The sequence below is a fragment of the Notothenia rossii genome (genome assembly GCF_949606895.1).
Source record: "Notothenia rossii genome assembly, chromosome: 8".
Classification (NCBI taxonomy): Eukaryota; Metazoa; Chordata; class Actinopteri; order Perciformes; family Nototheniidae; genus Notothenia; species Notothenia rossii.
In genome coordinates, this window is record NC_136906.1 from 30,434,323 (window position 1) to 30,462,003 (window position 27,681).

The following is a 27,681-nucleotide window of genomic DNA, read 5'->3' on the forward strand; positions in this document are numbered from 1 at the left end:
GTAGTGTGGAGTTGCATTAGGTAACGCGAGATACGGCTGATACTTGCGCATTAGTTTCTGTTATGGGTCAGTATCAACAGTTCTACCAGTAACGTTACTATATTATCAATGCTACTTTATTTATAGCCTGACATATGATAGCTAACTTCACAATGTTGTGATGTGACGTTAGCTAACATTCTGTAGCTAACGCCGGTCACTCACCAAGATAGCTGCCCAGTTCTCCACTGGTTCTCCTCACACCACAGCTCAATTTCTCTCCGATGGCCGTTATTTCTTCTTATCCTTGGTTGCTCCTGGTCTCTTGGACGCCAAGCAGGCTCATAATTATAAGGTTGTGGTCAGTCATATGCATTCGAATATTCATGTTCAACTTCTTCTGTGTCGAAACTAGCATTGGGATCCATGTTTATTAATACGTTACACCGGCCGCTCTCCCCTTGTTACGTCACACGCGGGAGGTCACGTGCCAAAGCTTTTTTATGCGGAAGTGAAAATGTCTTACAAAAACGACGCCAGATGTCACTGTAGTGTATATTTCTGTATATTTTGGGGAAAATCTACAGGTGTCTACAGGTGATGGCTGTCACTCACAGGTGTCTTTAACCTGGAAGTTGCTCTTTAAGATATTCATTGCTATTGGGATGTTAAGAGCATTCCATGGAATATAACAAGTGTATCTCGAGCCGGTTTCTCAAACTTACCTACCCCACCTTTAAGCATTCTTTTTTATTAAATATGTAAATAGTGATATTTTCTTTGGAAATATACCTGTATTAAAGCCTAACGACACTTCCTCTACCTGACAGTTATTTTATATTAGGGCTGTCAAATTAACGCGTTAACGCACATTTTTTTTAACGCCACTAATTAATCTAACGTGCGATTAACGCATGTGTATTTGTCCTCACCCCGCCCCCCCCCGTAGTTTCAAAGCCCAAGGCTTGACGTTGTTGTTGTTGTTCGTTGGATGGTGGGAGATTCTAGCGAGAGATATGGATACAAAAAAGACTACGCTTGAAAGCTTGCCGGGGAGACGCCTGGACAACAACAGCGATAGCTAAATGGGTGGCTACAGCTAAACATTGTGGAGGACGAGGGGCTGCATGAGATAATTCGGATCGCATCCAACGTGTCGACTGTACACCACAGCGCATTATTTTGACCCACAGAGGGAACTTCACTCTCATGCTTTGACTGTTATGAAGACAGAGGAGTGGCATTTCACCGACAACTGTAAACAGGCTTGTCTGTTTGAGCAACTGGCTCAGTGCTCAGAAGTAGACAGGGTCGGGAGAGAGTGAGAGGTTCCAGGTTGTTGTGTTGAAAATATTCAGGAGAATATTTGTCATTGTTCCAATGATAATAAACAAACATTTATATAAAGCATATTTTCCAATCATATGTTGATAAGAGTATTACAAACTTGAAAAATATTCCTCTAAGGTACATTGAGACCTTCAATAGCGCTTTTAAATTTGGTAAGCAGGTCAGCAAGTCAAGACCTGCTTTTTTAAAATACGACTATTGGCCAAGACCAAGTCGTTTTTATCTTTTAAAGACCTAGAAAGGGTTATTAATGCCTTTGTTACCTCAAGACTGGATTACTGCAACGCTCTGTATGTGGGTATGGACCAGGCGTCAATTAGACGTCTGTAGCTAGTGCAGAACGCAGCTGCATGTCTTCTCACTGGCCATAAAAAGCGTGACCACATCACCCCAATTCTGGCCTCATTGCACTGGCTTCCAATTCGGTTCAGAATTGATTTTAAACTCCTTTTGTTTGTTTTTAAAGCCCTAAATGGGCTGGCTCCGGCCTATATAGCCGAACTCCTCCATCGCTACACCCCAGCCAGAGCTTTAAGGTCAGCTGACCAGCTGCTGCTGATAGTGCCCAAGACCAGGCTCAAAATCCAAGGGCACAGAGCCTTCGCAGCAGCTGGCCCTATGGCTCTGGAACACTCTGCCCCTCCATCTGAGGTCGGCCCAGACCCTTGGGGTTTTTAAATCTACACTTAAGACATACTTCTTCTCTCTGGCCTTCTAGTCTGAGCGGAGCACGACTACTGACATTTCCCTGTGTGTTATTTTTTATATGTGCTTTTGTATTTGTTGTAAAGTGTTTTTATTGTAAAGTATTTTTATTGTATGTACAGCACTTTGGCTCGACCAAAAATATATTTTTTAAATGTGCTATATAAATAAAACTTAATTTGATTTAGAACAGATACAAAATGTGCGATTAATTTGCGATGAATCGCAATTAACCATGGACATCATGCGATTTATCGCGATATAAAATATAAATATTTTAATCGACTGACAGACTTTTTTTATAGACATAGTCCTAAACCCAGTTTACGGTCACATAATCAGATTGAGAGATACTTTAATTATCCCGGGGGAAATCGTTTTTTTTAATGTTCCTTTTTACAATGAAATCAGAATATATTCAATTTTATTTAATTATAAAATTGAACAACTATCACCAAAAAAGATTTCTCTGGGAAAAGTAGCTTTTTTAAATACAGTCTCCATTCTCACTTCTGTATACAGTCTACAGTCCCAGGTCTCCAGTCTCCATGGTGATGATCATCATGTCGATGCTGTGGTTTCCTGGCAGAGAGGATCCAGCCAGCTCAGATTTATCTGCATCAAACGTTTCTAGATCAACGTCCACACAGCTCATCTTCCACCTGTTGAGCAACACTTCTATGGACCAGTCAGCACTGTTGTGGCAAAGGGGGGTAGGAGGGTGGAATCAGAAGGAAGGACAAGAGAAGGAGGAGGTAGAGAGGAAGGTTAAAATCGAAACATTGTACTCAATCCTATTTTATTTAAAAGTGTGATGAGTGTATTCAGCACCTCCTCTCCTGGTATGTGGTCCAAAACTGAGCTCTGGGGTTTTTCCTCAGAAGATAAGCGATGGTCAGGAGAATGTCTTCAAAATCTGAAACAGGGCAGAGGCGTTATTACCCGGGTGTACATGCACACTAGACGTTATTACTCAGGTACACATGCACACAGGAAGTACGTGCACACGGGGACTGACCCCGGGGCTCGTAGAAGACGTCTGATCCCAGGATGATGTCCAGCTGGGGTAGCTGAGTGAGCTCAGGTGAGACCTCCCCCCAGGTGAGAGGCAACACGCTTATGTCGTGGAGGCCGTTTGCTGCACAGCTGCGCCGGCAGTTCTCCAGACAGAGAGACTTCTCGGCGTTGTCCGACAGGATCACCTTGGCCCCGCACCGAGCAGCCACCACACCGGGCAGACTCACACCTGCACCGAGCTGTGGAGACACACATAGACTCAGAAAGTGTGTCCAGCAGGCAGAGGTGGGGGACTCCCGACTCGAGTCGCATATTTTTGGACTTGAGACTTGCTTGACTAACATTGATAAAAGACTTGTTTTTGTATTGTACGGAGCCCCTAAAGGGCAATGAAAAAATATACTGTATCTCGTTCGCACGAGAAAGTTACCGGAGCGCCAAGTAGGAAGTGGAGCACACAGGAGACAGCCGTTTCATTGCAGACTGTAATGTTTATGTTGGGAAGTGGCAGTGCATACATTATTTTAGATATACAGTGGGGCAAAAAAGTATTTAGTCAGCCACCAATTGTGCAAGTTCTCCCACTTAAAAAGATGAGAGGCCTGTAATTTTCATCCTATGTGTACCTCAACTATGAGAGACAAAATGAGAAGAAAAAAAAAATCCAGAAAATCACATTGTCTGATTTTTAAAGAATTGATTTGCAAATTATGGTAGAAAATAAGTATTTGGTCAATAAAAAAAGTTCATCTCAATAATTTGTTATATACCCTTTGTTGGCAATGACAGAGGTCAAACGTTTTCTGTAAGTCTTCACAAGGTTTTCACACACTGTTGCTGGTATTTTGGCCCATTCCTCCATGCAGATCTCCTCTAGAGCAGTGATGTTTTGGGGCTGTCGCTGGGCAACACAGACTTTCAACTCCCTCCAAAGATTTTCTATGGGGTTGAGATCTGGAGACTGGCTAGGCCACTCCAGGACCTTCAAATGCTTCTTACCACTCCTCCGTTGCCCGGGCGGTGTGTTTGGGATCATTGTCATGCTGAAAGACCCAGCCACGTTTCATCTTCAATGCCCTTGCTGATGGAAGGAGGTTGTCACTCAAAATCTCACGATACATGGCCCCATTCATTCTTTCCTTTACACGGATCAGTCGTCCTGGTCCCTTTGCAGAAAAACAGCCCCAAAGCATGATGTTTCCACCCCCATGTTTCACAGTAGGTATGGTGTTCTTTGGATGCAACTCAGCATTCTTTCTCCTCCAAACACGTCTAGTTGAGTTTTTACCAAAAAGTTCTATTTTGGTTTCATCTGACCATATGACATTCTCCCAATCCTCTTCTGGATTATCTAAATGCTCTCTAGCAAACTTCAGACGGGCCTGGACATGTACTGGCTTAAGCAGGGGGACACGTCTGGCACTGCAGGATTTGAGTCCCTGGCGGCGTAGTGTGTTACTGATGGTAGCCTTTGTTACTTTGGTCCCAGCTCTCTGCAGGTCATTGACTAGGTCCCCCCGTGGGGTTCTGGGACTTTTGCTCACCGTTCTTGTGATCATTTTTAACCCCACGGGGTGAGATCTTGCGTGGAGCCCCAGATCGAGGGAGATTATCAGTGGTCTTGTACGCTTCCATTTTCTAATAATTGCTCTCACAGTTGATTTCTTCACACCAAGCTGCTTACCTATTGCAGATTCAGTCTTCCCAGCCTGGTGCAGGTCTACAATTTTGTTTCTGGTGTCCTTTGACAGCTCTTTGGTCTTGGCCATAGTGTAGTTTGGAGTGTGACTGTTTGAGGTTGTGGACAGGTGTCTTTTATACTGATTACGAGTTCAAACAGGGCCATTAATACAGTTAACAAGTGGAGGACAGAGGAGGCTCTTAAAGAAGAAGTTACAGGTCTGTGAGAGCCAGAAATCTTGTTTGTTTGTAGGTGACCAAATACTTATTTTCCACCATAATCTGCAAATAAATTCTTTAAAAATCAGACCATGTGATTTTCTGGATTTTTTTTTCTAATTTTGTCTCTCATAGTTGAGGTATACCTAGGATGAAAATTACAGGCCTCTCATCTTTTTAAGTGGGAGAACTTGCACAATTGGTGGCTGACTAAATACTTTTTTGCCCCACTGTATTTCGAACTCGGACTCTCATTCACTTCATGAAATCGCTACAGCACCAGGAGGCAGTGGGACATGTAACTCCGCCTCTGAGAAGTGCAGCACCAGCGTGCAAAGAGCTGTGCCTTTAAATACCGTTACACAACAACCTAGGACCAAGGAACGCATACCGAAGGCGTCCCGACTTTTACGTCTGCTACGTCGGTTACGATTCAACATGTTGAATCGGCCTTGGTAGGCCGCGGGAGGTGTGAAAATGTGCCTTAAAGAGACGACGGTGCGGGACACACCAACCTGAGTAGGGCGTCGCGAATGCCCGACTTCCTCTGAAGGCCTCTGATTCCCAAAATCGGGTAGGTGTGTCAGGGCCTTTAAGGCCACTACACACCAACCTGAGACCAAAGAACGCGTACCGAAGGCGTCCCGACTTATACGTCCGCTACGTCGCCTGCGCCGCCCGCCTACGCTGCCCGCCTACGAACACACCGCAAAGACTTCAGTTGACGAGTGGCAATAACTGTGTGTATTCGTCATTCAAAAGAGGCAACAACCGGAAGACAGACTATACACAAGAGAAGAAGAACAGGCTGCGTGATATAAACAAACAACAAATAGTGTCTGGGTTTTATTTTCACTCTCTCTCGTCGATCGAAAACATGTAAACAACTCTTGCGTCCGGGTGAGATGGAAGTATGACGCGCTGCGCTGTCAGTACGCTTGTCCATGTTTGTGATTGGTCGAATGCTCCAAATACCACCCCTTTCATGTGAACGTGCACCTAACTAGATAGGGCACGGCTGGCTTGAGCGATCGACTTGATAACCCGTGTTGTAGTACCGTTTAGCGAGAGCGCGTATGTTTTGGATTAGGCCAACCGGCTAACTCAAACATATCCAGGTTAGGTTGAACCAGCTTCGTAGTACAGGCCCAAGGTGACAAAAGTTGACACAAATAAATGTAAATTGGAACATTTGATCCCATGACATTCCTGCTTCTTTTTTCGCACACATGTATCATTCATGTATTTGTGATTTTTTTCACCAGAATGTATCACTTAAATCTCAGAATATACAGGGTATATGCAGGAATCCTGAGGTCAAATTTAATACCTTTTAAGACCTTTTTTAAGACCCTTTCCATACATTTTAAGACCTCATCGCAACTTTGAGTTCTAACCGGTTACATTGGCAACACACTTTACCTCACATTGACTATATTGATTGTAAGATAGCACAACTAAACAGAGTGCAGACAGACTACTGAAGCCTCCTCTCCACATGAACTTCAACCTCTCTGTGAAGGTCAGGTTTAATGCAGTATGCTGCTTTTTTGCTTCTGTACTCTGTGCTCTTTCATTCCAGTAAAACTCCTCAGAAAACATTAGAAACCAGTATTTGACCAATAAACAAAACAATTGACAAAACTTTGAACTATGAAATATGTTAAACTTTGGTGAGCTTCAGCGGGTTAATGCCATATAGGAGCTCCCTCACAAATACCCAGGGGTTAAATTGGGCTGGGGCTGTCCGGGGCTAAGCCCTGGCACATAGGACGATGCTCTGACGTCATCACCCTCACACATTTGTCATATGTTTACAAAAAAACATATATATGTTTAGACTTTTCTCGTTCTTAATATAGACTATATTTAGGATCGATATGTGTTGACTTTACTTTAAAATAGCAGATCTCTGTGACCAGATATAGTTTGGGGAGGACGCATACGGTAAAACGCATACGCAAACGCAAAAAAGTCTTCCGTTCACACGCATTCGATTCATTAATGTGTCCGTTCACACTAGACCGCTGGAAATGCTGGAAATGCTGTAGTACATATGTCAGGCCTGTAAGTGGCGCTGCTGCCGCCACAAAATACACCAAAAGCAGCGAAGAAGACCCCGGAGCATGGTTGCCATGGTTGCCCTTCTGTTTATTCTCCGCGGTGGACGGCGTGTTCTCCTGCTGTATCTCTCAGGTAGTCCACCAGCAGATGAAAAACACCCACCTCTCCGCCTCTTCCAAGGAACGAGGGGACCGTGCGGCAGAGTTTCCGTTAAAAAAATGTTCCACCGGTAACATGTCCGTTAAAGTTTAAATCTTCCGTACAAAATTAGAAAAGTGCCGATCAGAGGTCTTCTTTGTTATTTATTGAGCTTTAAAACAAATTGATAACGACTCTGTTCTCTGGATAATAATATTTAATAAACGGTGCCTGCCTCTCTTTTCCTCCCCCTCTTCTGACAGCCCAGCAGCAGCAGGAGACGTGGGGAGAGGGAGGCGGGCTATTTCATCGTTATCAGAAAATGATCATATAGGGCACACATGGAGCCGTTGGACCCCCAGAGCGTTGCGTATGCCGGTCTACCCACCTTGAGACCCACCGCGACGAAACTTAAAATAGGAAGCAGCATTTTACGGCGCGCTATGGGGGCAGCCTTGAGGGGGTTTCCCGACATGTCGTTTCAGTAAATTAAAGGGTGTTTCATGTTGTCGTTGCTGTGGGACTTCTTAATACCTTGGAAAATGCCGTTTAATACTTTTTAATAGCCTTAATTTTCGCTAAATTGATTTATCAACTTTTAATACCTTTTAAGACCCCGCAGACACCCTGATATAGGCCCTACAGAGTTTTTTTCTAAGAACATATATCAATACGTTGTTTTTCTTTGGAAAATGTAGGACCTTATTACCTCAGACAGTGTTCCATATTTTGCTCCAAAATGTGTGTATTATCTATTATAATGTTTTACCTGTTGTACTTTTAAGTTAGAAATTCCTAGTTATTTTCTAAGAATATTACCCCCCTTCACCAACTCTTTTTAATTTACAATGGTCCTAAAACGGCATTGTACATTTTAAAGATTAGTGATATTAAAATGTTTTAAACAACACAATATTAGTGTAAGTTAAAATACAAAGTAAAACAGGTAGATATAAAAAAATCACCTTTAATTATTATTTTTAGTTTAAGAATTTTGCGCCATTGAAAATGCAAAACAAATAAATAATGCTTTGTCATGTGTTAACCAAAAGGCAGGGCATTGTTCTGTTCTAAGTCACCTCATCTCTCTGCATGGAAATATGCTTTAAAAAAGGTAAATGTCATGTTGACTGAATTGGGTTTGACTACAAAAAGATCAAACTTGTCTATCAAGTCACTTTAACCGGCCTTGTGGTTTCCAAAATGGCAGCATAGATCACATCATGTTCACTGAAATTCTTCTTCTCACCTCCAACACTGTCTTGTCTCTCAGCTCCTGTCTCTGTGACCATAGACACTGAGCCAGCACCACTGCACAAGGCCACACATACATGCCATAGTGTGGATCCAGGACCTAAGAGTGTGGATCATAGTTAGACTGCAAGTTAGTGAATGGTGACATCACATTATAAATTCAACATTTTAAAGATGAATTGCATATTACATCACACATGTGTACGTGGCTGGCTCAAGATTTTTGAGAAATCAAGTCGCCTAAAGATCGGACTCTACATCATTCAATAAAATGTTTTGCGGTGTGCTGCGCTTAAACTGTAATCTGATTGGTGGACGTGAAGAGGCAATCCAATTGGTTGAAATGTTCTTTAATTAATGCATTCTTGGACACTTTATTAACGCCGAATAAAAGTAGTGGTTCTAATGTATGGAATTACAATTGCATGCGGCAAGTACAAACCATGTATATAACATCGTTCATTTAGATTAACCATACATTAATAGTTAGAAAGAAGCCAATCATCCAAGTTATCATTTTATTTAAATAACGTTATAATAAAACTGCATGTATGCTGATGTAAAGGCAAGACTCTACCGTCAAAGTTAGTTTCTGAAGGGGTTAAACACAACTGCTCTACCTGTATTATAATAATGTTCTTTAAAAAAAACTCCAACGTACCTCAGGTATTGAAACAGAAAGGGACTCTTGTGTGTTTTCGTTGTTGTCCTCAAATGTAAATGTTTTGTATGCTATGTTAGGTGTTTCGGCTTCACTGTGGTCCATCATGAGGGCTAATACAATATAACATCACCAGCTAATATTACGACTCTTTTTTTCTGAAAAAATGTATTGTTAACTAATTTAATTGATATTTATGTTTATCACTTGCAGCCCACGCTATGTCTAGTTCCGTATTGCTGACTGCAACAGCCAATCAAATCACAGTTAATGTCTGGCGGGAAGGCTCACCTATATCCCATCAAATAAACGTATTGCTTTTTCGGACGCTGAAGCCAATGAGCTTTCTGTTCCGGAAAAGAGGCCGGCGCTACGGATGTCAATCAGTTGCCAGCATTAGCTAGCTTGGCTGTCTTGTTAGCTATTTAACAAAAGTGTGTCGATCAAGCAGGTTTTAAAAAGTGTCTTTACATGTGTTGGTGTAGATCTGAGGACGTGTTTAACACATACACAGACTTGTCTTGTTATCTAATCAAATACATAAGGTGAGGCTGTCAGAACATCGTAGCTAGCCGCCGGGTTGCAGTGCAGGCTAGTGGATGTATTTCTGCATTAGCCCTGGGATAGCTCGATAGCTATCTGAGAAGCGGTTAACACACGGAGGAGAAATGAACCACAAAAGTAAGAAGAGGATTAAAGAGGCGAAACGGAGCGCCAGACCCGAGCTGAAGGACTCGTTAGACTGGATAAAATACAACTATCATGAAACATATGACTTGTCACACCGCACCGTGAAGGTAAACTGTCAATGTAGCATACAAGGCTAAGCTAACATTAGCAAGCCGCAGCCCACAGTAAGTGTGCAGCTTGTCACGTACACACTGAGCGGGGGTTTCACAAAAAAATCAAAGTAAATCTTAGTATAATTTCAGGCTATGAACCCTTTATTCATACTTCATCACATACTTAATTGTTTTAAGCTGTTTGATGGAATACATGTGTTTATATTAATGGACTTTAATGTATTTATTTATTCTGAAATGCACAATTATGGTATAACAAAGAAAATCGTACCAACAAATCTGGCTCCATCCAACAATGCTCATTATTTATGTTTTGTAAGTTAGGCGAATAGATATATACTTAAGATATAAAAAGTACTAAATGTAAGATATATGGACACACACACACACACACACACACACACACCTACGTTAAAGTGTATTAAAGGTAAAGTGACGATGTAATGGTAGTTTCAAATTGATCAATAGTCAAATATATGAAAAAAACAAAAATACCTTTAAACATTTGAAAAATAAATCGGAGGGCTTTTCACAATTTGTTGACACAATATTGTTCTAAAGCTCTTATCCGAACATAGAATAGAGATGGAAGCTGGAAATGCCCTGTCTCAAAGGTTGGGAAATATATATTTAAAAAAGAAGATGTATTATCATTTAACAGGTTGAACCCTTTTGTTATCCAGATGGACAGAAGAGTATGTGATGATTTTGGAAATTCCGTTCCATGTTTGACTAATATCTGTTGTGTTACAGGATAATGTGGAGCGCGTGGACACGCTACACCTCAGCCCAGAAGAGTTCATCCGGCGCTTCGAGCGGCCTTACAAGCCTGTTGTCCTGCAGAGCAGCCAGGAGACCTGGCCCGCCCGGGAAAAGTGGACCCTTGAGCGCCTTAAACGCAAATACCGCAACCAGAAATTCAAATGCGGAGAGGACAACGATGGGTACTCTGTGAAGATGAAGATGAAGTACTACATGGAGTACCTGGAGACCACAAGGGACGACAGCCCGCTCTACATCTTCGACAGCAGCTACGGTGAACACGCCAAACGCCGCAAACTACTGGAGGACTACCAGGTGCCGCTCTTCTTCAGGGACGACCTGTTCCAGTTTGCAGGGGAGAAGCGCAGACCGCCGTACAGGTCAGATCATTTCACTTTCCAGATAATTACATTTCACCTCCATGAGTTCTATCAATGAGTGGGTCTCTGGTTTCCTGTTCAAACTGTACACAGTGCTACCAATTGTTACATAATTTCATTGATCAATACATGGTGATAAGACACCAATATATGCCACAATGGGCCTGCTAAGATAAAGAAGAAGACTATAAACCAGTACGGAGTAAGAATGTTGCACAGTTGCATTTCCTCTCCCTCTCCAATGCCACTCAGTCTGCGAGTTCGACACATTAAGTGCAGTTCCAAACCGACTAGCGGACACAGGATGTTTTTAAACCCTCCAACAGGAAGTCTGGATAGATCATGGAACATGCTGTGTACAAATAGTTCTGTGCATACATTTACTAGTAAGCTGCGCAAAATAAGATAGGCAGCATACTGATGCAAACAGCTCGAAGGTGTATATACACATACAGAGGCGCAAAAAAGTATTTAGTCAGCCACCAATTGTGCAAGTTCTCCCACTTAAAAAGATGAGAGGTGTGTAATTTTCATCCTAGGTACACTTCAACTATGAGAGACAGAATGGGGGGAAAGAATCATGGAAATCACATTGTAGGATTTTTAATGAATTCATTGGTAAATTCCTCAGTAAAATAAGTATTTGGTCACCTACAAACAAACAAGATTTCTGGCTCTCACAGACCTGTAACTTCTTCTTTAAGAGCCTCCTCTGTCCTCCACTTGTTAACTGTATTAACGGCACCTGTTTTAACTCGTTATCAGTATAAAAGACACCTGCACCAGGCAGGGAAGACTGAATCTGCAATAGGTAAGCAGCTTGGTGTGAAGAAATCAACTGTGGGAGCAATTATTAGAAAATTGAAGACATACAATACCACTGATAATCTGACTCGATCTGGGGCTCCACGCAAGATCTCACCCCGTGGGGTCAAAATGATCACAAGGACGGTGAGCAAAAATCCCAGAACCACACGGGGGGACCTAGTCAATGACCTGCAGAGAGCTGGGACCAAAGTAACAAAGGCTACCATCAGTAACACACTACGCCGCCAGGGACTCAAATCCTGCAGTGCCAGATGTGTCCCCCTGCTTAAGCCAGTACATGTCCAGGCCCATCTGAAGTTTGCTAGAGAGCATTTAGATGATCCAGAAGACGATTGGGAGAATGTCATATGGTCAGATGAAACCAAAATATAACTTTTTGGTAAAAACTCAACTAGACGTGTTTGGAGGAGAAAGAATGCTGAGTTGCATCCAAAGAACACCATACCTACTCACTTCGTTTCTTGTAGCCCTCGAAAGGGTTTTGGAGGTTGATGCCTCGGTGAACGTGAGTTGTTTGGCTTTCTTGTCCGCAGCAGCAGAAAGCATTTTCGAAAAATGTTTGAATGAATCGAAGTGGGTCGTCACCGTCGATTTTCTCTTATGCTCCAACACACAGTTGCACGGGGTGCAGAATAGTTTCCCCCCACTTTCGTGCAAGACATCGGGGTACTGCTTTGCCCGGTCTTTAGCAGAAATGTTCGTCGGTAAATGAGATGGATCAGATTTTTTCATCTTGGTGTTTTCTCTCTCGTGGGAGTTCCACACGTTCACTTTACGGTGTTGTTTACTTTCTGTAATGCGCGAGCTGATGACATTGCGTCATCATCATCACTACTTCACGTCAAGAGTAGTTAACTTTTTTTTTTTCAACTTTGTGTGGAAAAATGTGGGGATTATCCGCCATTTTAATAAATATGCGCCGTTTTAAAAATATGCGCCATTTAGCTGATTATGCTGTAAATTATGGGATCGCGTCTTTCTGGAGGGTCTAATTGAGGGATTTTTATTCCTAAATAATATTCGTAAACTTAACCATGTTATAGCCCCAGAAAGGCTGAACGACAAAGAATACATTCATTAACTACATTATTACATTTAGCTGACGCTTTTATAAACAAAAAAAATACACACTTACCGGTCCTTGAACCAGTGACCCTTCAGTTGAAAGTCAACTGCCTTCCAGCTGATCCACAGCCCACATGCTAATTCTACCTGAAAACACTGTAGTATTACTTTACACTTTACACCGATCAACACATTCCTTCATTTCTATTTCTCACTCGTCGTCTCCGATCTGTCTGTAGATGGTTTTAATTGGCATGTGTAATTTAGTGCAAAACCTTTATTTAAACCCAGGAAAAGTAAGCCCGTTATGAAACCAAACTAAGTGATGTGTTGAGTCCATCTAGTCCGCTGCGCTTCGCCTCAGCTCCGATACTGCACACACACCCACAGCCCGACACAGTACACCCATCAGCAAGTGAGACAAACAATCTTCAGAGGGGGTCTGACCTGTTCTGTTTCCACCGTAGCACCGGGCCCGAGTACAGGAGGGATATTATGAGTAGGGATGCTCCGATCGATCGGCTGCCGATCGATATCGGCCGATATTCACTCTCTGCCGATCGATCGGTGCTCTCTAAAAAAGCCGATCGGGAGAGCCAATCACATAACGTAAAATACATGACACTTTTCTCTGTGCGCGGCAAAAACAAGCTCGCCAAAATGGCTTCACCAGTCTGGCAGTATTTTAAGGTATCCGAAAAAGACAATAAAATAGCGGTATGCCACGTGTGTGAAGCAGAAATCCTGCAGCTCCACCAGCTGTGACGGACCGGTGAGTGGAGCAGAACACACACTACATTACATTACATTGCATTTAGCTGACGCTTTTATCCAAAGCGACTTACAATAAGTACATTCGACCTGGAAGATACAACCTTGAAGAAAACAGAATCATATAAGTACATCAGGTTTCATAGAGCTAAAACATTTCAAGTGCTACTCAACTGGCTATAGATAAGCCAGTCCTTTATTAGTATATAAGTGCTTTGTGAGTAATTATATCGCTCAAATTGGAGTCGAAAGAGATGAGTTTTCAGTCTGCGCCGGAAGATGTGTAAGCTATCTGCTGTCCTGATTTCAATGGGGAGCTCATTCCACCATTTTGGAGCCAGTATAGCAAACCCACGAGTTTTTGCTGATGGGAACTTGGGTCCCCCTCGCAGTGCGGCTGCAGCGAGCTGTTTGGCCGATGCAGAGCGAAGTGCACGCGCTGGGGTGTACAGTTTAACCATGTCCTGGATGTAGGAAGGGCCAGATCCATTCGCAGCATGGTAGACACTAGAGTTAGACCTAACACACTTAGCTATGTTGTCTACCTCTGGAACAAGCTAAACTAGTTATAAATATATTTATTCTTCACTCATTACTGGATCAGTGAGCTGCCGTGTTATTATCCAAAGTGAATGTAAACTTGAATAATGTACTTCATTTGAATGTAATAATTATGTTGGTTGTTGTTTGTGGAAGCGCCATTGAATGAGCCCCATTAACTGAGTTTTAAACGTTTAAATGGAAGATCCCCATAGGCCCCGCCCACGCGATCAGCCTCAAAATTGACGATCGGAGCATCCCTAATTATGAGTGTTGTAAAACTGAAGTGTCAGTGGTTCCACCGATCTGAAGCACTATCTGAAGCAGTCCCGTGTTATCGCCGGGCAGCGAGGCCTTCGTTTGTCATCGATGACGTCACTTGCCTAAAACAATATATCGATACAACGATCATGTTGGTGTGATACATGTGGACATGAGCACGAGCAACCACTTACTTTCACTTTCCTTTTTTTTTTTTTTTTTTTTTTTTACAGTTTCCACCCTTGCTAATGAAGTTTTTTTACTTTTTTTTTCACTTTCATATAGATCACATGGATCAACACCATTCAAACACAAGAAAGAAGTGTCTAGATGCGCTTTTAGTAATCCGTCTTTAGAAAATTGTATTGAGGTTTCAGCACGGCACATCTACTTCATTCACATCGCCCAAGTGCAGTCTCTTTTCTTCTTTCTTTTTCACATTTTTCATCCAGCTCACGGAAAAGAGATTAGGAGAAGGACGTGATTTATAATTAGTTTTGCTTCCTATTCGACCGGAGCCATGATGTTACCGCTAACGGGGTTTGTCCTCTGGTCCCCTCACAGGTGGTTTGTAATGGGCCCCGCTCGCTCCGGCACTGGCATCCACATCGACCCACTGGGCACCAGTGCCTGGAACGCCCTGGTTCAGGGACACAAGAGGTGGTGTCTGTTCCCCACCAACACGCCCCGTGAGCTGATCAAGGTGACCCGAGAGGAAGGGGGCAACCAGCAGGACGAGGCTATCACCTGGTTCAACGTGGTGTATCCCCGGACGCAGCAGCCCAGCTGGCCTCCAGAGTTCACACCGCTGGAGATCCTCCAGAGACCCGGGGAGACCGTTTTTGTGCCTGGTCAGTGAAGAAACATCATTTTATAAGACGTAATAATTCTCCATCAGAATCTCAAACATGAAAACACTAAAACCAATAATTGGTAATACCTTCACATAAGCATGTCCCAATGATCTTGCATGTATAAAGCATTCTCCTAGGAGACTTAAAACTGACGTGAGATAAGTTGATGATGGAGGGTAAAAAGGAGATGCTTACCCAGTCAGACTACCAAAACATACCATCCCTACACCCCTGTATTAAGGAGATTGTAGGTGAGACATGTTGGGTGTAATATTAAGGGTCATTTGCCCAATATTTAAGTCTGAAATTGTGAATGGGCCACTTTAATCTGAGTTTTCTTAGAAGTGATGAGTCACCTGGAATGTGCTCTGTAATTTAAATGGTTTACCTTCAATGGCTACAATACCTTAAATCCTTTTAATCCAAATTACACATTTCTCTTGGTTTGAAAACAATTTAACTAGAGATGATCCGATCACATGATCAGGGATCGGTTGCCGATCACGTGATTTTCAAAAGATCGGGAGAAAAAAATCGGGGATCGGGATTTTTTATTTTTTTATTCTTTTTTTAATTTTGTATTCAATATTACAAAACAAAAATGACCATGTTCAAGTCTTAAAGTCATCCTGAGGCCTTAGTTTTGTTTTCAAATTACACAATATCATGTATGTGTTGCTTCTTTGGGGCTTGTTTTCATAGACCTGGTTGCTTATTTCTCTCAAATCTGGCAACAGAGTGGGCAGGGCGCAGTGTCTAATTGTAGCAGTAAGCTAACGAGTACTGATAAGCTTTATTTAGTTTTTATCCAATGCTGCACAACTGAACTGATTCATTGCTGCTGTGAAAAAAAGAAGCTATATCCAATTTAAATAAAAAAAAATAACCTTAAGGGACAACTTGAATGTTTTTTACTTTTTTTTCTCTTAATGCATTGCATAAAGATCGGATCGGGAAAAATCGGTATCGGCAAATTGTCAAAATCAAATGATCGGAATCGGATCGGGAGCAAAAAAAGGTGATCGGGACATCCCTAAATTTAACAGTTGGGATGATGTAAGCACAGAACTCCACAAAATACACAACATGTTTTTCGACATTTTAAATGGAACATATTATACATTAAAGACACATTGTTTTCACCACACAGTGTTGGTGGTGTGTACATCTGTGTGTATGAACAGAGAGAAACTCGGTGACCTAGACTCACATCAATTTATGCTAACAGGATTAATCCCAGGATTTAGACTTCACCTGTCTGACAGTAGATTACATCACAGACCAAACACCGACCTGTGTGTCTGCACACACTGGCTGTTGTTTTGACCCTCTTGCTTTGTTTACTCGATTCCCCCCACAGTTTGTTACAGAAGAATCCATCTCTATTAGATTTAATAATTAGATTTAAAGAACATTCGGGATCAAAAAAATAATGAACAAAGAAAAGGCATTTTAGGGAAATATGCATTATCATATTATTATTATTTCGATGGCGAATGTGATTTTGTTCCATCACAAATATTTAATAAATTAAATATCTTCTAGCAGCTACACTAATACGTATTTATAAAAACGTTTGCGGATGTTGAAAGCCTAAAAAAAGTTTGGTCCAATTAAAGTAAATGTTTGACCTAAATAAAGTCATCAATTATGTAAAACTCTTATGACACAAATAATTCATATTTGGCCCAAATCAAATGGTAGTTGTTAGATTTCTGTACAAATATCATCCACAATAAATCCATACATGTGTTCAGGAGTTCTGTACCAAAAGTTATTTTTGATCAGTATCTGATAATCAGCTTCAAACAGGAACTGACATTTCATCATGTAGATTTGTTTTATTTTTGAGACAGAAATTCTCCTCAGGAACTTCTCAACATTTCTTAACCAGATATAATATATTTTTTAATTTTAATGTCAAAAAACGTCATTAGCATTATTATGATAGAAATAATCCAAATGTGTTTATTCATCTAGATTTTTTTCCCATTAAACACAACCTCTAACAGGTCAAAAGTAAACACATTAAACACTTACTTCACTGATATTTGCAGCCTTTTTATCAACTCTTCTAATTTTCTGTATCTTAAAACGTTTATTTGATTTTTTTTTTAAGATTTAATTTTTTTCAAACAAATGAGTATCCCTGACACTCATTAAGCACCCACTGACAACATGTGAGTAGACAATCTAAGAATTATGTTTAAACTGAGGAAAGAGCAGCTGCAGCATTTAGACAAAACAGGGAAGCAGCGCTGCAAGGTGTGTCATCTAGTGTTTGTTTCTGATGTTAATGGTGACTAGCTGTGTGTCCACAGGCGGGTGGTGGCACGTAGTCCTCAACATGGACACGACCATCGCCATCACTCAGAACTTCGCCAGCACGACCAACTTCCCCATCGTGTGGCACAAAACCGTCAGGGGGCGACCCAAACTCTCTAGGAAGTGGTACCGGTAAGAGTTCAGAAACGCACAAGTAAACACTGAAGACTTTTAGCTTTACTCCCCTTATGCCCATTTTCAGTTTGAACGCAATAGTTATAGTTCTTCTTGTTTAGCCCTAGCAGTGTTGTAATCAATTAATAATATTTAAAAAGCGCATATTATTCTCATTTTCAGGTTCATATTTGTATTTAGTGCCTCTACTCAGTAAACTACTAATCAAAGCTTGGAGACATGTCACAGTAGACTCTCCTGTGACATGTCACCATGCTTTAATGTTCAGAAGCTCTTTATTGTCCTTATACTGCCTGTGCGGCAGCACCTCTTTTCACCCTCTGTCTGAAACCAAAGCCCAGTCTGCTCTGATTGGTTAACTGGCCAGCTCTGTTGTGATTGGTCAAATGCTTGGAGATGTCCTTAACCTAAGTTATTTTTATGCATATTGTCATAATATCAAAAATATCGGTATTTTATCTGAAAAAGGTGTGATTATTTTTTGATTTGGATGCATGTTTCTGTGCTCAGATAAAGTTGTAATCTTAAAGAAATGCTTATTGGTTATGATGCAGTTATTCATCTTGTAAAGTAGAGCTCTTTCGTGTTTGTTTCAGGATCTTGAAGCAGGAGCGCCCCGACATGGCAGTGCTGGCGGACAAAGTGGACCTGCAGGAGTCGACCGGCATCGCCTCAGACAGCTCCAGTGACTCGTCTTCATCGTCCTCCTCCAGCTCCTCTGACTCCGACTCTGATGTATGTGCTAAAACACACACACACACACGCACGCACGCACGCACGCACGCACGCACGCGCGCACACACACACACGCGCACACACACTGAGATTTCATTTATGCTAATAATACAAAACAAACTGAATATTACATTTATGATTGATATCAATCACCCTAATTAATGTAAAGAGATAAATGTTGAAGTAAAGGTAGGGATGCACAGACATGCACAGATGGTAGCAGATTATATGTTTGCTCTATCACTGGAATTGTCAATTATTATGGACAAAATCTGAAGTCTATGCTTCATTTTGAAGGATTAGAACACTGCCTGATGGCGGTTTGCCGTAACTGTAAAGTCATTCAGGGGGGGGGGGGGCTCTCCTCTCCTCTCTATAAGGAGCTGCTGCTGTGGGGGGGCACATGCTGCAGGATTTTTGCCCCCGGGATGGCTAGATGTAATTTAACATTCAGAGCGTGTTTTTCACATCTGATCACTTTGCTGGGAGAGATGTTTCACAACTTCAAAACGCTACAATATCCTGTGGTAGCCTCTCTGCCGTCAGAACAAAATGAATACAGACTCAGGAAGTCTATATATGTTGATACAAAGCTAGGCTACTGCCCGACTCACTGCTGCCGTTTTCCTCCGAGTCTGAGAAAGTAACACACGTTGGGGAGATTAAGCTCCGTGTTTTGATATGAAGCCGGCATTCAGGAAGCTGATCTCTGATGGTGTGGATATGGAGGAGGCTTTTTGCTGTCGTAGTTTGCCTTTACTCGCTCAGAAAGTAGATCCACACTTTGGATTTCCTGCCCGACCAAATTCAGTGAATGACCAGGCTCCGCTCTGAATGAAGTCTGAGGGTTTCTGGCTGACATAGTACATGAAGCGCACGGATTGGGCATGTCTTTTAAAAAAATATATAATGATTTTTTATTTATATAATCTCTTTTTTTTTTTTCAACTAATGAAAAATTGCTTGATTAAGACTTTATTAGTCGACTAGTGATTATTCGACTATTAGGGTGCAGCCCTAATATAAAGGAATACTTATCTATCTTTCAACTATCTTAAAGGGTAAAATGTTGAAACAAAGGGTTAACATTTTAACTAAGGATAACATTTTTACTTTAGGTGTTTTTAAAGATAAAGGGCTGAATAAAATGAATTTAAAATGAAAAATTTGGAATCATTAATACAAATCTAATTTAAAGACCAAAAAGGTAAATGCAACATAAAAAGTTTAGTTTAAGTGTTGAAAGTTGAATTAGATATGTGGGATTGATGGGTTCACTAAAGTAAATATCTACTTAAAAGGTTTTTAAGTTGAGTAGAAGGTTAAAGTGCTTTAACAAGTAGATTTAACCGGAAACACGTGGAGTTAAAGCAGGGGTGTCAAACTCAAGGCCCGGGGGCCAGATCCGGCCCGCGACTTCATTTTATGCGGCCCCACAAGAGCTTTCAAATATAATATGTTTATTATACGATTACATACCGATTTACAGAAGCACGCATAAACTACATGTCCCACAATGCATCTCAAATATGCCTTTTTTTCTCAGAATTTGACTTTTTTTTCTTCAAAATATGACTTTTTTCTTAGAATTTTTATTACCTTTTCTCAAAATGTTACTTTTTTTTTCCCCCAAATGTCTCTTATTCTTTTTGATTTTTTATCCAGAATTTGGCTTTTCTTTTTAAATCATTTTGTGACATTCTCACAGAAGAGACTTGCAATTATTTGCCCTAGACTTCTGCTTTCAGACGTAGTTAATTATGAAGTTATTACCCTACCTGATAATAATCCAACGCAGAGGCAATAATGTAATATAATACATTATTTTATATATATTAAATATTTATATATGTATTTTTATATAGTCTTAAAGTTACAACCGGCCCTTTAAGTGTAACCATAATGCGAATGTGGCCCGTGACGAAATTGAGTTTGACACCCCTGAGTTAAAGGGTTCAAGTTGACAAAGTTGATGATTGAATATACAGTGGGGCAAAAAAGTATTTAGTCAGCCACCAATTGTGCAAGTTCTCCCACTTAAAAAGATGAGAGAGGCCTGTAATTTTCATCCTAGGTATACCTCAACTATGAGAGACAAAATGAGAAGAAAAAAATCCAGAAAATCACATTGTCTGATTTTTAAAGACTTTATTTGCAAATTATGGTGTAAAATAAGTATTTGGTCAATAACAAAAGTTCATCTCAATACTTTGTTATATACCCTTTGTTGGCAATGACAGAGGTCAAACGTTTTCTGTAAGTCTTCACAAGGTTTTCACACACTGTTGCTGGTATTTTGGCCCATTCCTCCATGCAGATCTCCTCTAGAGCAGTGATGTTTTGGAGCTGTTGCTGGGCAACACAGACTTTCAACTCCCTCCAAAGATTCTCTATGGGGTTGAGATCTGGAGACTGGCTAGGCCACTCCAGGACCTTCAAATGCTTCTTACGAAGACACTCCTTCGTTGCCCGGGCGGTGTGTTTGGGATCATTGTCATGCTGAAAGACCCAGCCACGTTTCATCTTCAATGCCCTTGCTGATGGAAGGAGGTTGTCACTCAAAATCTCGCGATACATGGCCCCATTCATTCTTTCCTTTACACGGATCAGTCGTCCTGGTCCCTTTGCAGAAAAACAGCCCCAAAGCATGATGTTTCCACCCCCATGTTTCACAGTAGGTATGGTGTTCTTTGGATGCAACTCAGCATTCTTTCTCCCCCAAACACATCTAGTTGAGTTTCATCTGACCATATGACATTCTCCCAATCTTCTTCTGGATCATCTAAATGCTCTCTAGCAAACTTCAGACGGGCCTGGACATGTACTGGCTTAAGCAGGGGGACACGTCTGGCACTGCAGGATTTGAGTCCCTGGCGGCGTAGTGTGTTACTGATGGTGGCCTTTGTTACTTTGGTCCCAGCTCTCTGCAGGTCATTGACTAGGTCCCCCCGTGTGGTTCTGGGATTTTTGCTCACCGCTCTTGTGATCATTTTGACCCCACGGGGTGAGATCTTGCGTGGAGCCCCAGATCGAGGGAGATTATCAGTGGTCTTGTATGTCTTCCATTTTCTAATAATTGCTCCCACAGTTGATTTCTTCACACCAAGCTGCTTACCTATTGCAGATTCAGTCTTCCCAGCCTGGTGCAGGTCTACAATTTTGTTTCTGGTGTCCTTTGACAGCTCTTTGGTCTTGGCCATAGTGTAGTTTGGAGTGTGACTGTTTGAGGTTGTGGACAGGTGTCTTTTATACTGATAACCAGTTCAAACAGGGCCATTAATACAGTTAACAAGTGGAGGACAGAGGAGGCTCTTAAAGAAGAAGTTACAGATCTGTGAGAGCCAGAAATCTTGTTTGTTTGTCGGTGACCAAATACTTATTTTCCACCATAATTTGCAAATAAATTCTTTAAAAATCAGACAATGTGATTTTCTGGATTTTTTTTTTTTCCTTCTCATTTTGTCTCTCAGAGTTGAGGTATACCTAGGATGAAAATTACAGGCCTCTCATCTTTTTAAGTGGGAGAACTTGCACAATTGGTGGCTGACTAAATACGTTTTTGCCCCACTGTAAGTGTTGCAATCCTGCTGACATTGCAGTGTGAAAACGCTGTGACGACCCCTGCTTATATAAATCCTGTCAGCCTCACACATGGCGCTCTGAAGTGGTCAACAGGTGCCAACATGTGACCGTAGCACGAGACACGCGTGTAACATGGTGCAACACGGTGCAGCGCTCTGAACACTTTGTCCTCCCGCAGGCCGCCTCGGGCTCCGAGGGCGACCCCGTGTCCCATCGCAAGAAGAAGAGACGTACCTGCGGCACCGTGGCCAACGGAGACACCAGCAGCAAGGACGACTGCGTCAGCAAGGAGAGGAGCTCATCGCGGTGACCTCCGACCTCTGTCACACACACACACACACACACAGAAAAAGCTGCTTCCTTTGTGGTTTTAGGTCTGAAGCGAAGGAGACCTGTCACCACTGTGCTTTCAATCAATGTTTGTGTCTGTACAGAGAGATTATCCGCAGTAAACACTCTGGGGAAGGTTAGGAGCGTGACATACGGTTTTAAAAGTCTCCCAGCTGCTCTCTCATGTGAGAAATAAAGGGACGAGAACATTTCTGTAACTGTAAAACATGACATCCATCCACCAGAGGAGAGAAAACACACTTCCTTTAAGAAAAATAAATATCAACATTTCTGAAGTGTTTGATAATCAACAGTTATGTGGATATGAGGGAGTGGATAAAAGCAAATAATGATTGGTAAATTCAGAAATGTTAATCTAAATAAAATAATTCAGCTTTACAACAATGAAAAGACCCCACTTATATTACAATATCCAAAATATAAAACAATATCTAATCTCATATCACATTATCAATATTTTGCCAAGCCCTCTTATGGACTAACTTCACAAACACACATTTCTGTACACCATATTAAAGGCCAACTTTAACCTGGACTCTATTTCCCCGTGTTTAGGTGAGTTACGGGGACAGTTTTGAGTGGGAGCGCTGCAGCTGCTAAAGGCGCAAACCTTTATCAATAAATATCCTCTAAAGCTGCATTTCTCCCACACGATACGGCTTCACTCACAGAACTTCTTTTTCAATTGAAGATTGTACATCCTTAGTGAAGGCATGTTTGCCGCCTGCATTAAAAACAATTACCTGTTTGTTACCTGTGATGCACGAACGACGGTTCTCTCAGACCAACCAGTCGTCTGTGGAATCTTTTACGTGACTATTTAGAGAAAACATACAAATAAGTCTAGTGAGTCGTTCCATGCAGTGGAAATGGTTCTTTAATGTGTTGGTTTTACCCCCGACACACTCATATTGTTACTATACATGTCTAATATCATTATGAAAAGGAGCCTACAAAAAAATGTACTTACTTTTTCTTTTTACTTGATCCAAGTAAAAAGAACTCGTAAAATTACGTGAGATTCCGAACAAGACTGTTTCTTGAGAAATTAGGGTCCATTTTGAAAATCCTAGAGAATATTGTGATATGAGAAACTGAGTTTGGCTGTTAGCCAATCACGTTATCACTGGGAAACTAGAGACTCGCTAAAGCAAAAAAAAAAAAAAGCACTTCTCTAAATGCTGTTTGTGCGTATAACTGGTGGTTTTTCCTTAGAATGGTTGGAGTTTGTGTCGCTCCTCTACCCGCCTTGGTGATTAACCTTCACATTGAGACGTGTGATTCAGTCAGCCAGCCTTAAAGAAATGAAACGTTTAAAGGAAATGTGCGCATGTAAGAATGGTTAATTCTGTATGAAATACAGCAGAGAAACGGCTAATTGAAAACGTTTCTGCCATTTTCATGTTCTGCCTGCTTTGTGCCAAAATGCTGCAGATGGGAGAAACTGTCGCTAAATGTTGAGGCTAATCGTTTTTATGGAGTCGCAAAAAAAAATCAGCAGAGGGCACTACGTTAACCAGAATGCACTGCTGTGTTTTGTTTTAGTTTATCAATCAGTTTGTGCATCTTGTTAAGAATAGAAGAAGAAGCTAACTAATTGATGATGCAGATTCAACACCACATCCAATATCAACAAATAAATAATTTGATGTATTGATTAGCTGTCGATTAGAGCTGAAACATTAGTCAACAGACATAAAATTAATTAGCAGCAATCAATTAATTGCTTTGGATTACTCTAAGGCAAATATGGCAAAACGCATCTCGGTCTGCTTCTAAAATGGGACTATTTATCGATTTCCTTCTCTTCTATGGTCGCAAAATAAATCTCTTAGTTGAGGACTACAAACAAGACATTTAAAGATGTCACCTGGACCTCTTGGAACACATTTCTTTTTATAACTGCTGCCTTTCTACATAAACAAGATTATAAATAAAATCATCAGCTTTGAAAGCCAATACCTGCTGAGATTGAGTTCATCAAGTCATTATTATGTAAGAAGCAAGCAGAGAAGGTTAAATAGTTAACTGAAAGTGTTTATGAATTGTTTCAACATGCATGTTCTGTCTCCTAAACTAAAGCCACAGGGGGGGGAAATAAACAAAAACAGTCTAAACATGGAGAATTCCTGTTTTGTTTTAAAAAGTCTATCAAAGATACTGCATTCATGCCCACTTTTATATGATTAATAATGTTAAATAACGTGCAGTTCAAATCCGTTTCACACAACATGTAGGAAAGACTAAGCAAGCCACACACCATCGAGAGAAAAAAAGCAGTCGATTAATACAAAATGCTGAAAATAGTCAGGTTGCAGAATTATTTAAAGAAAACATCTTGATTTGTTATTAAACATCAGAAAACAGTTAACGTCTTTAAATGTATTTTCCGCAACACCCAAACATTCAGTTTACTGAGATTTGAACAGTTTTTTGCTTGAAAAATGACTTGGTTTTGTGACCAGTTTCTGATTAAAAAAAATCTCTCGATCCACGCCTGGAATCTACGCTTGAGTGAAACGTTTGAAGCTTTTCTACAAATCCTTTAAAAAGAGCTGTAAAATGTTGCTGTAGACTAAAGTGCCTCTAAAGAAAATGTGTAAGTTTGTCTGTGTCTGTTGGGAGGTTTCTGTTTTTTATTTGTTTTTAAACTAATGTGAAGGCACCGTGTTGGTCCCTGAGGTCGCTCACATGGTGCCTTTAGGTTCTCTGAATCCTGTCTGCAATGTTAATAAAGTAAATCTGAGGAGCTCAGATAGATCTTGAGGTGATAAATGTAATTTCTTTCGTCAATAAACTATTTTCTATGACTCGAAACTTGTTTGTCTGAGCATTTTTTTTATGTATTTAACTTCCCGCTTTTCAAAGTATTTATTTTGGGACTGTTCATGACCTACATTTCGGTAAGGATGTGTTTTTTTTAAATTAAAGAAATTCAGTAAGTTATTTCATCTCATACGAAGTGTATCCTAAAAACAGAAAAAATACATAAATTAAAAGTTTAATTTGTGCTGTAATACACATTATTTCAATATTATTTTTTTACATTTTTATTTTAAGTATTTACTCGTATACATATGAAGGTAAATAAATATATATATATATATATATATATATCGCATGATGTACTATTGTTAGATGTGCCAAGAGCAAGGACTGTCTTAGGTAAGATGGCTTTTATGTGCGCAGCTCCACTTGCTTGGAACAATCTTCAGCTAGAATTGAAACTGAGTAATCTCATTCCTCTGCATGTTTTTAAAGCTAGGCTAAATGAAATGCTCGTTGATACTATGGGCACTTGTAAATGTCTATAACTATGTAAATGTGCTGTAAATATAATGTATGATGTCCTTTATTGTTTTATGTTTCATGTGGAACCTATATGCTGCAGGTCTCCCTTGAGAAAGAGATCTATGATCTCAATGGGACCAATCTCGTTAAATAAAGGTTTGAAATGAAATGAAGTATAAGAAAATTAAACTAAAATATTATTTATTTGGATTTATTGTCATTTCGTTTTTAATATTTATTTGCACATTGCGTCTTCATCTATCTTATTTTTTTTTCGCAGCTTTTGTCCTCCATACTCATTAAGGTCGAATCTAGTCTAGATGCTGTTTATATTCTGGCAGGTAACATCGCTCAAAACCAGACTTTTATTCTGAAGTGGCAAAACATTGTCCTTTAGGCTTTTATTTTGAAACACCCCCTCCCTGAGTGGTCAGCTGTTGAGGTTAGATTGTGTTTGGAGGCGGGATGCAGCTCAGTGTGTTTGTGACTGCAGCCTGGTTAGCACACCGAACTCACGTTTGTAACTTTTTCTCTTTAATATTTCCATCATGGACCTGGACCCGGCCGTCATCATCCCCGCACTCCTTTTCACTGCAGTCGCCATTTATTTCGCTTCATCGTATCTGAACAAGAAGCCCGACGCCTCCGCAGCCGCTAAGAAGAAGCCCAAAGTCGGCTACGGAGATGACATCCCTCCGTCCAGAGCCCTGGGACAACCGACCAGATCCGAGCCTGCTCCGGTCAAAGTGAAGGTAAGATGGTTTCACTCTTTTGGTGTTTAAAAGAACCAATCATGACATGTTTAAAGTTAACAGAAACTTGCATTTTCTTCCATAAAAAATATTATTGTATCGATTTTTTTTCTTAAAAAACGTTATTCATCCAGACATTTTTGCAAAGTATACATATCAAGTAAAATATAGGCTTGGAAACAAGTACAAATTGAAATAAAAAAGAATCATTTTTATATTTTTTTATAAATAAATATAAATGTATTTGCTATACATAACAATGGGGGATGACCTTTCCATAACTTAAATGTTTTGCTGACTATACATATAGGTAAACTATAATAACATAATATTTTTAACATAACTGTTTTTTAACATACATTAGATAAAAAAAACAGGCCTATATCTAGAAATTAGTAATATATTTGAATGTACAAAAAAAGGAAATTGACATTACAAAAGGTAAATTCCGCACTTTTTGATGACTTGGAGTAGAAATGCAAATGAGTATGCATGGGCATTGGAGAGGAATTCAGCATTTGGGTTGAACTCAAATAAATTAACTGATCAATCTGTATTTGGAAAATTGTGTTAACAATACTCAGCTATGATGTTTCAGGTGACATAATAAAGAAAGAAATGTTACATTAAGCCTTAGTTTTCATATGATTGTGCAGGTTCATCAAATCAATTGTTAAGTTACCGTTTAAGTTAAAGAGCATCTTGCAGGTTTTTTTTTTTTCTACATTTATGCTTAAACTTGCTTGAAAATTACAATTTAAAAAAGTGAATGTAGGATTTGATATGTTTTACGAGACATAAGGGCAGGAATTCAGAGGGAAAGGAAAAATGTTGAGCTCTGGGGCCTCATTTATAATGCCGTGCGTAGGATTCACGTGGGAAGGTTGCTTACGTAGTAGAAATCCCAAAAATAGGTACAGAAATGTTCAGAAATGTTCCGATTCACCAAACATTGCGTACCGGCGAGGAAATTGCGTACGGCACTTCCTACGCCGGTTTCCCTTTTTATAAATCACAATCGACAAGAAATGCGGTGCAGCTTTTGCGGGCTTCACGTAACGCCTATATTTGCCTAGAAACGCCCATTCATTCATTTTGACTGACTGCATGAAGAAGATCGCAGGAAATGACGACAGAACAGCTAAAAAAGACATCTCACACCGTGTCAAATTTTGGCTA

General features: G+C 40.5%; 3 protein-coding genes across 7 annotated transcripts in view; 2 read left to right on the plus strand and 1 right to left on the minus strand.

Moving 5' to 3' along the window:
* Positions 1-2,367: 2,367 nt before the first annotated feature.
* Positions 2,368-9,344, minus strand: mettl23 (methyltransferase 23, arginine). Of its 2 annotated transcripts, none has more exons than XM_079643964.1 (5): positions 8,597-8,721; positions 8,402-8,506; positions 3,053-3,290; positions 2,866-2,950; positions 2,368-2,729 (listed from the first exon to the last, which is right to left on the minus strand). In XM_079643964.1, the coding sequence occupies exons 1-5, from the start codon at positions 8,603-8,605 to the stop codon at positions 2,558-2,560; spliced, it is 609 nt and encodes a 202-aa protein (XP_079500090.1). In that variant the 5' UTR covers positions 8,606-8,721; the 3' UTR covers positions 2,368-2,557. The 2 variants fall into 2 exon arrangements, with proteins under 2 accessions (XP_079500090.1, XP_079500089.1); XM_079643963.1 differs by lacking the exon at positions 8,597-8,721 and adding an exon at positions 9,068-9,344 and having other exon boundaries at positions 2,370-2,729.
* Positions 9,345-9,439: 95 nt separating this feature from the next.
* jmjd6 (jumonji domain containing 6, arginine demethylase and lysine hydroxylase) lies at positions 9,440-25,276 on the plus strand. The gene is made up of 6 exons (XM_079643958.1): positions 9,440-9,864; positions 10,624-11,012; positions 15,042-15,328; positions 17,653-17,788; positions 18,388-18,526; positions 22,287-25,276. Exons 1-6 carry the CDS (start codon positions 9,736-9,738, stop codon positions 22,416-22,418), a joined length of 1,212 nt encoding a protein of 403 aa, XP_079500084.1. The 5' UTR covers positions 9,440-9,735; the 3' UTR covers positions 22,419-25,276.
* A 916-nt stretch (positions 25,277-26,192) lies between these two features.
* LOC307015399 (uncharacterized protein) overlaps positions 26,193-27,681 on the plus strand; it is a 34,613-nt gene continuing 33,124 nt past the window's right edge. The window contains exon 1 of one of the 4 annotated variants that reach the window (XM_079643959.1): positions 26,193-26,502. In XM_079643959.1, coding sequence (XP_079500085.1) covers positions 26,299-26,502 — 204 coding nt within the window. In that variant the 5' untranslated portion in view covers positions 26,193-26,298. The remainder of the gene's footprint in view (positions 26,503-27,681) is intronic. The other 3 variants (XM_079643961.1, XM_079643960.1, XM_079643962.1) reach the window with 3 other exon arrangements.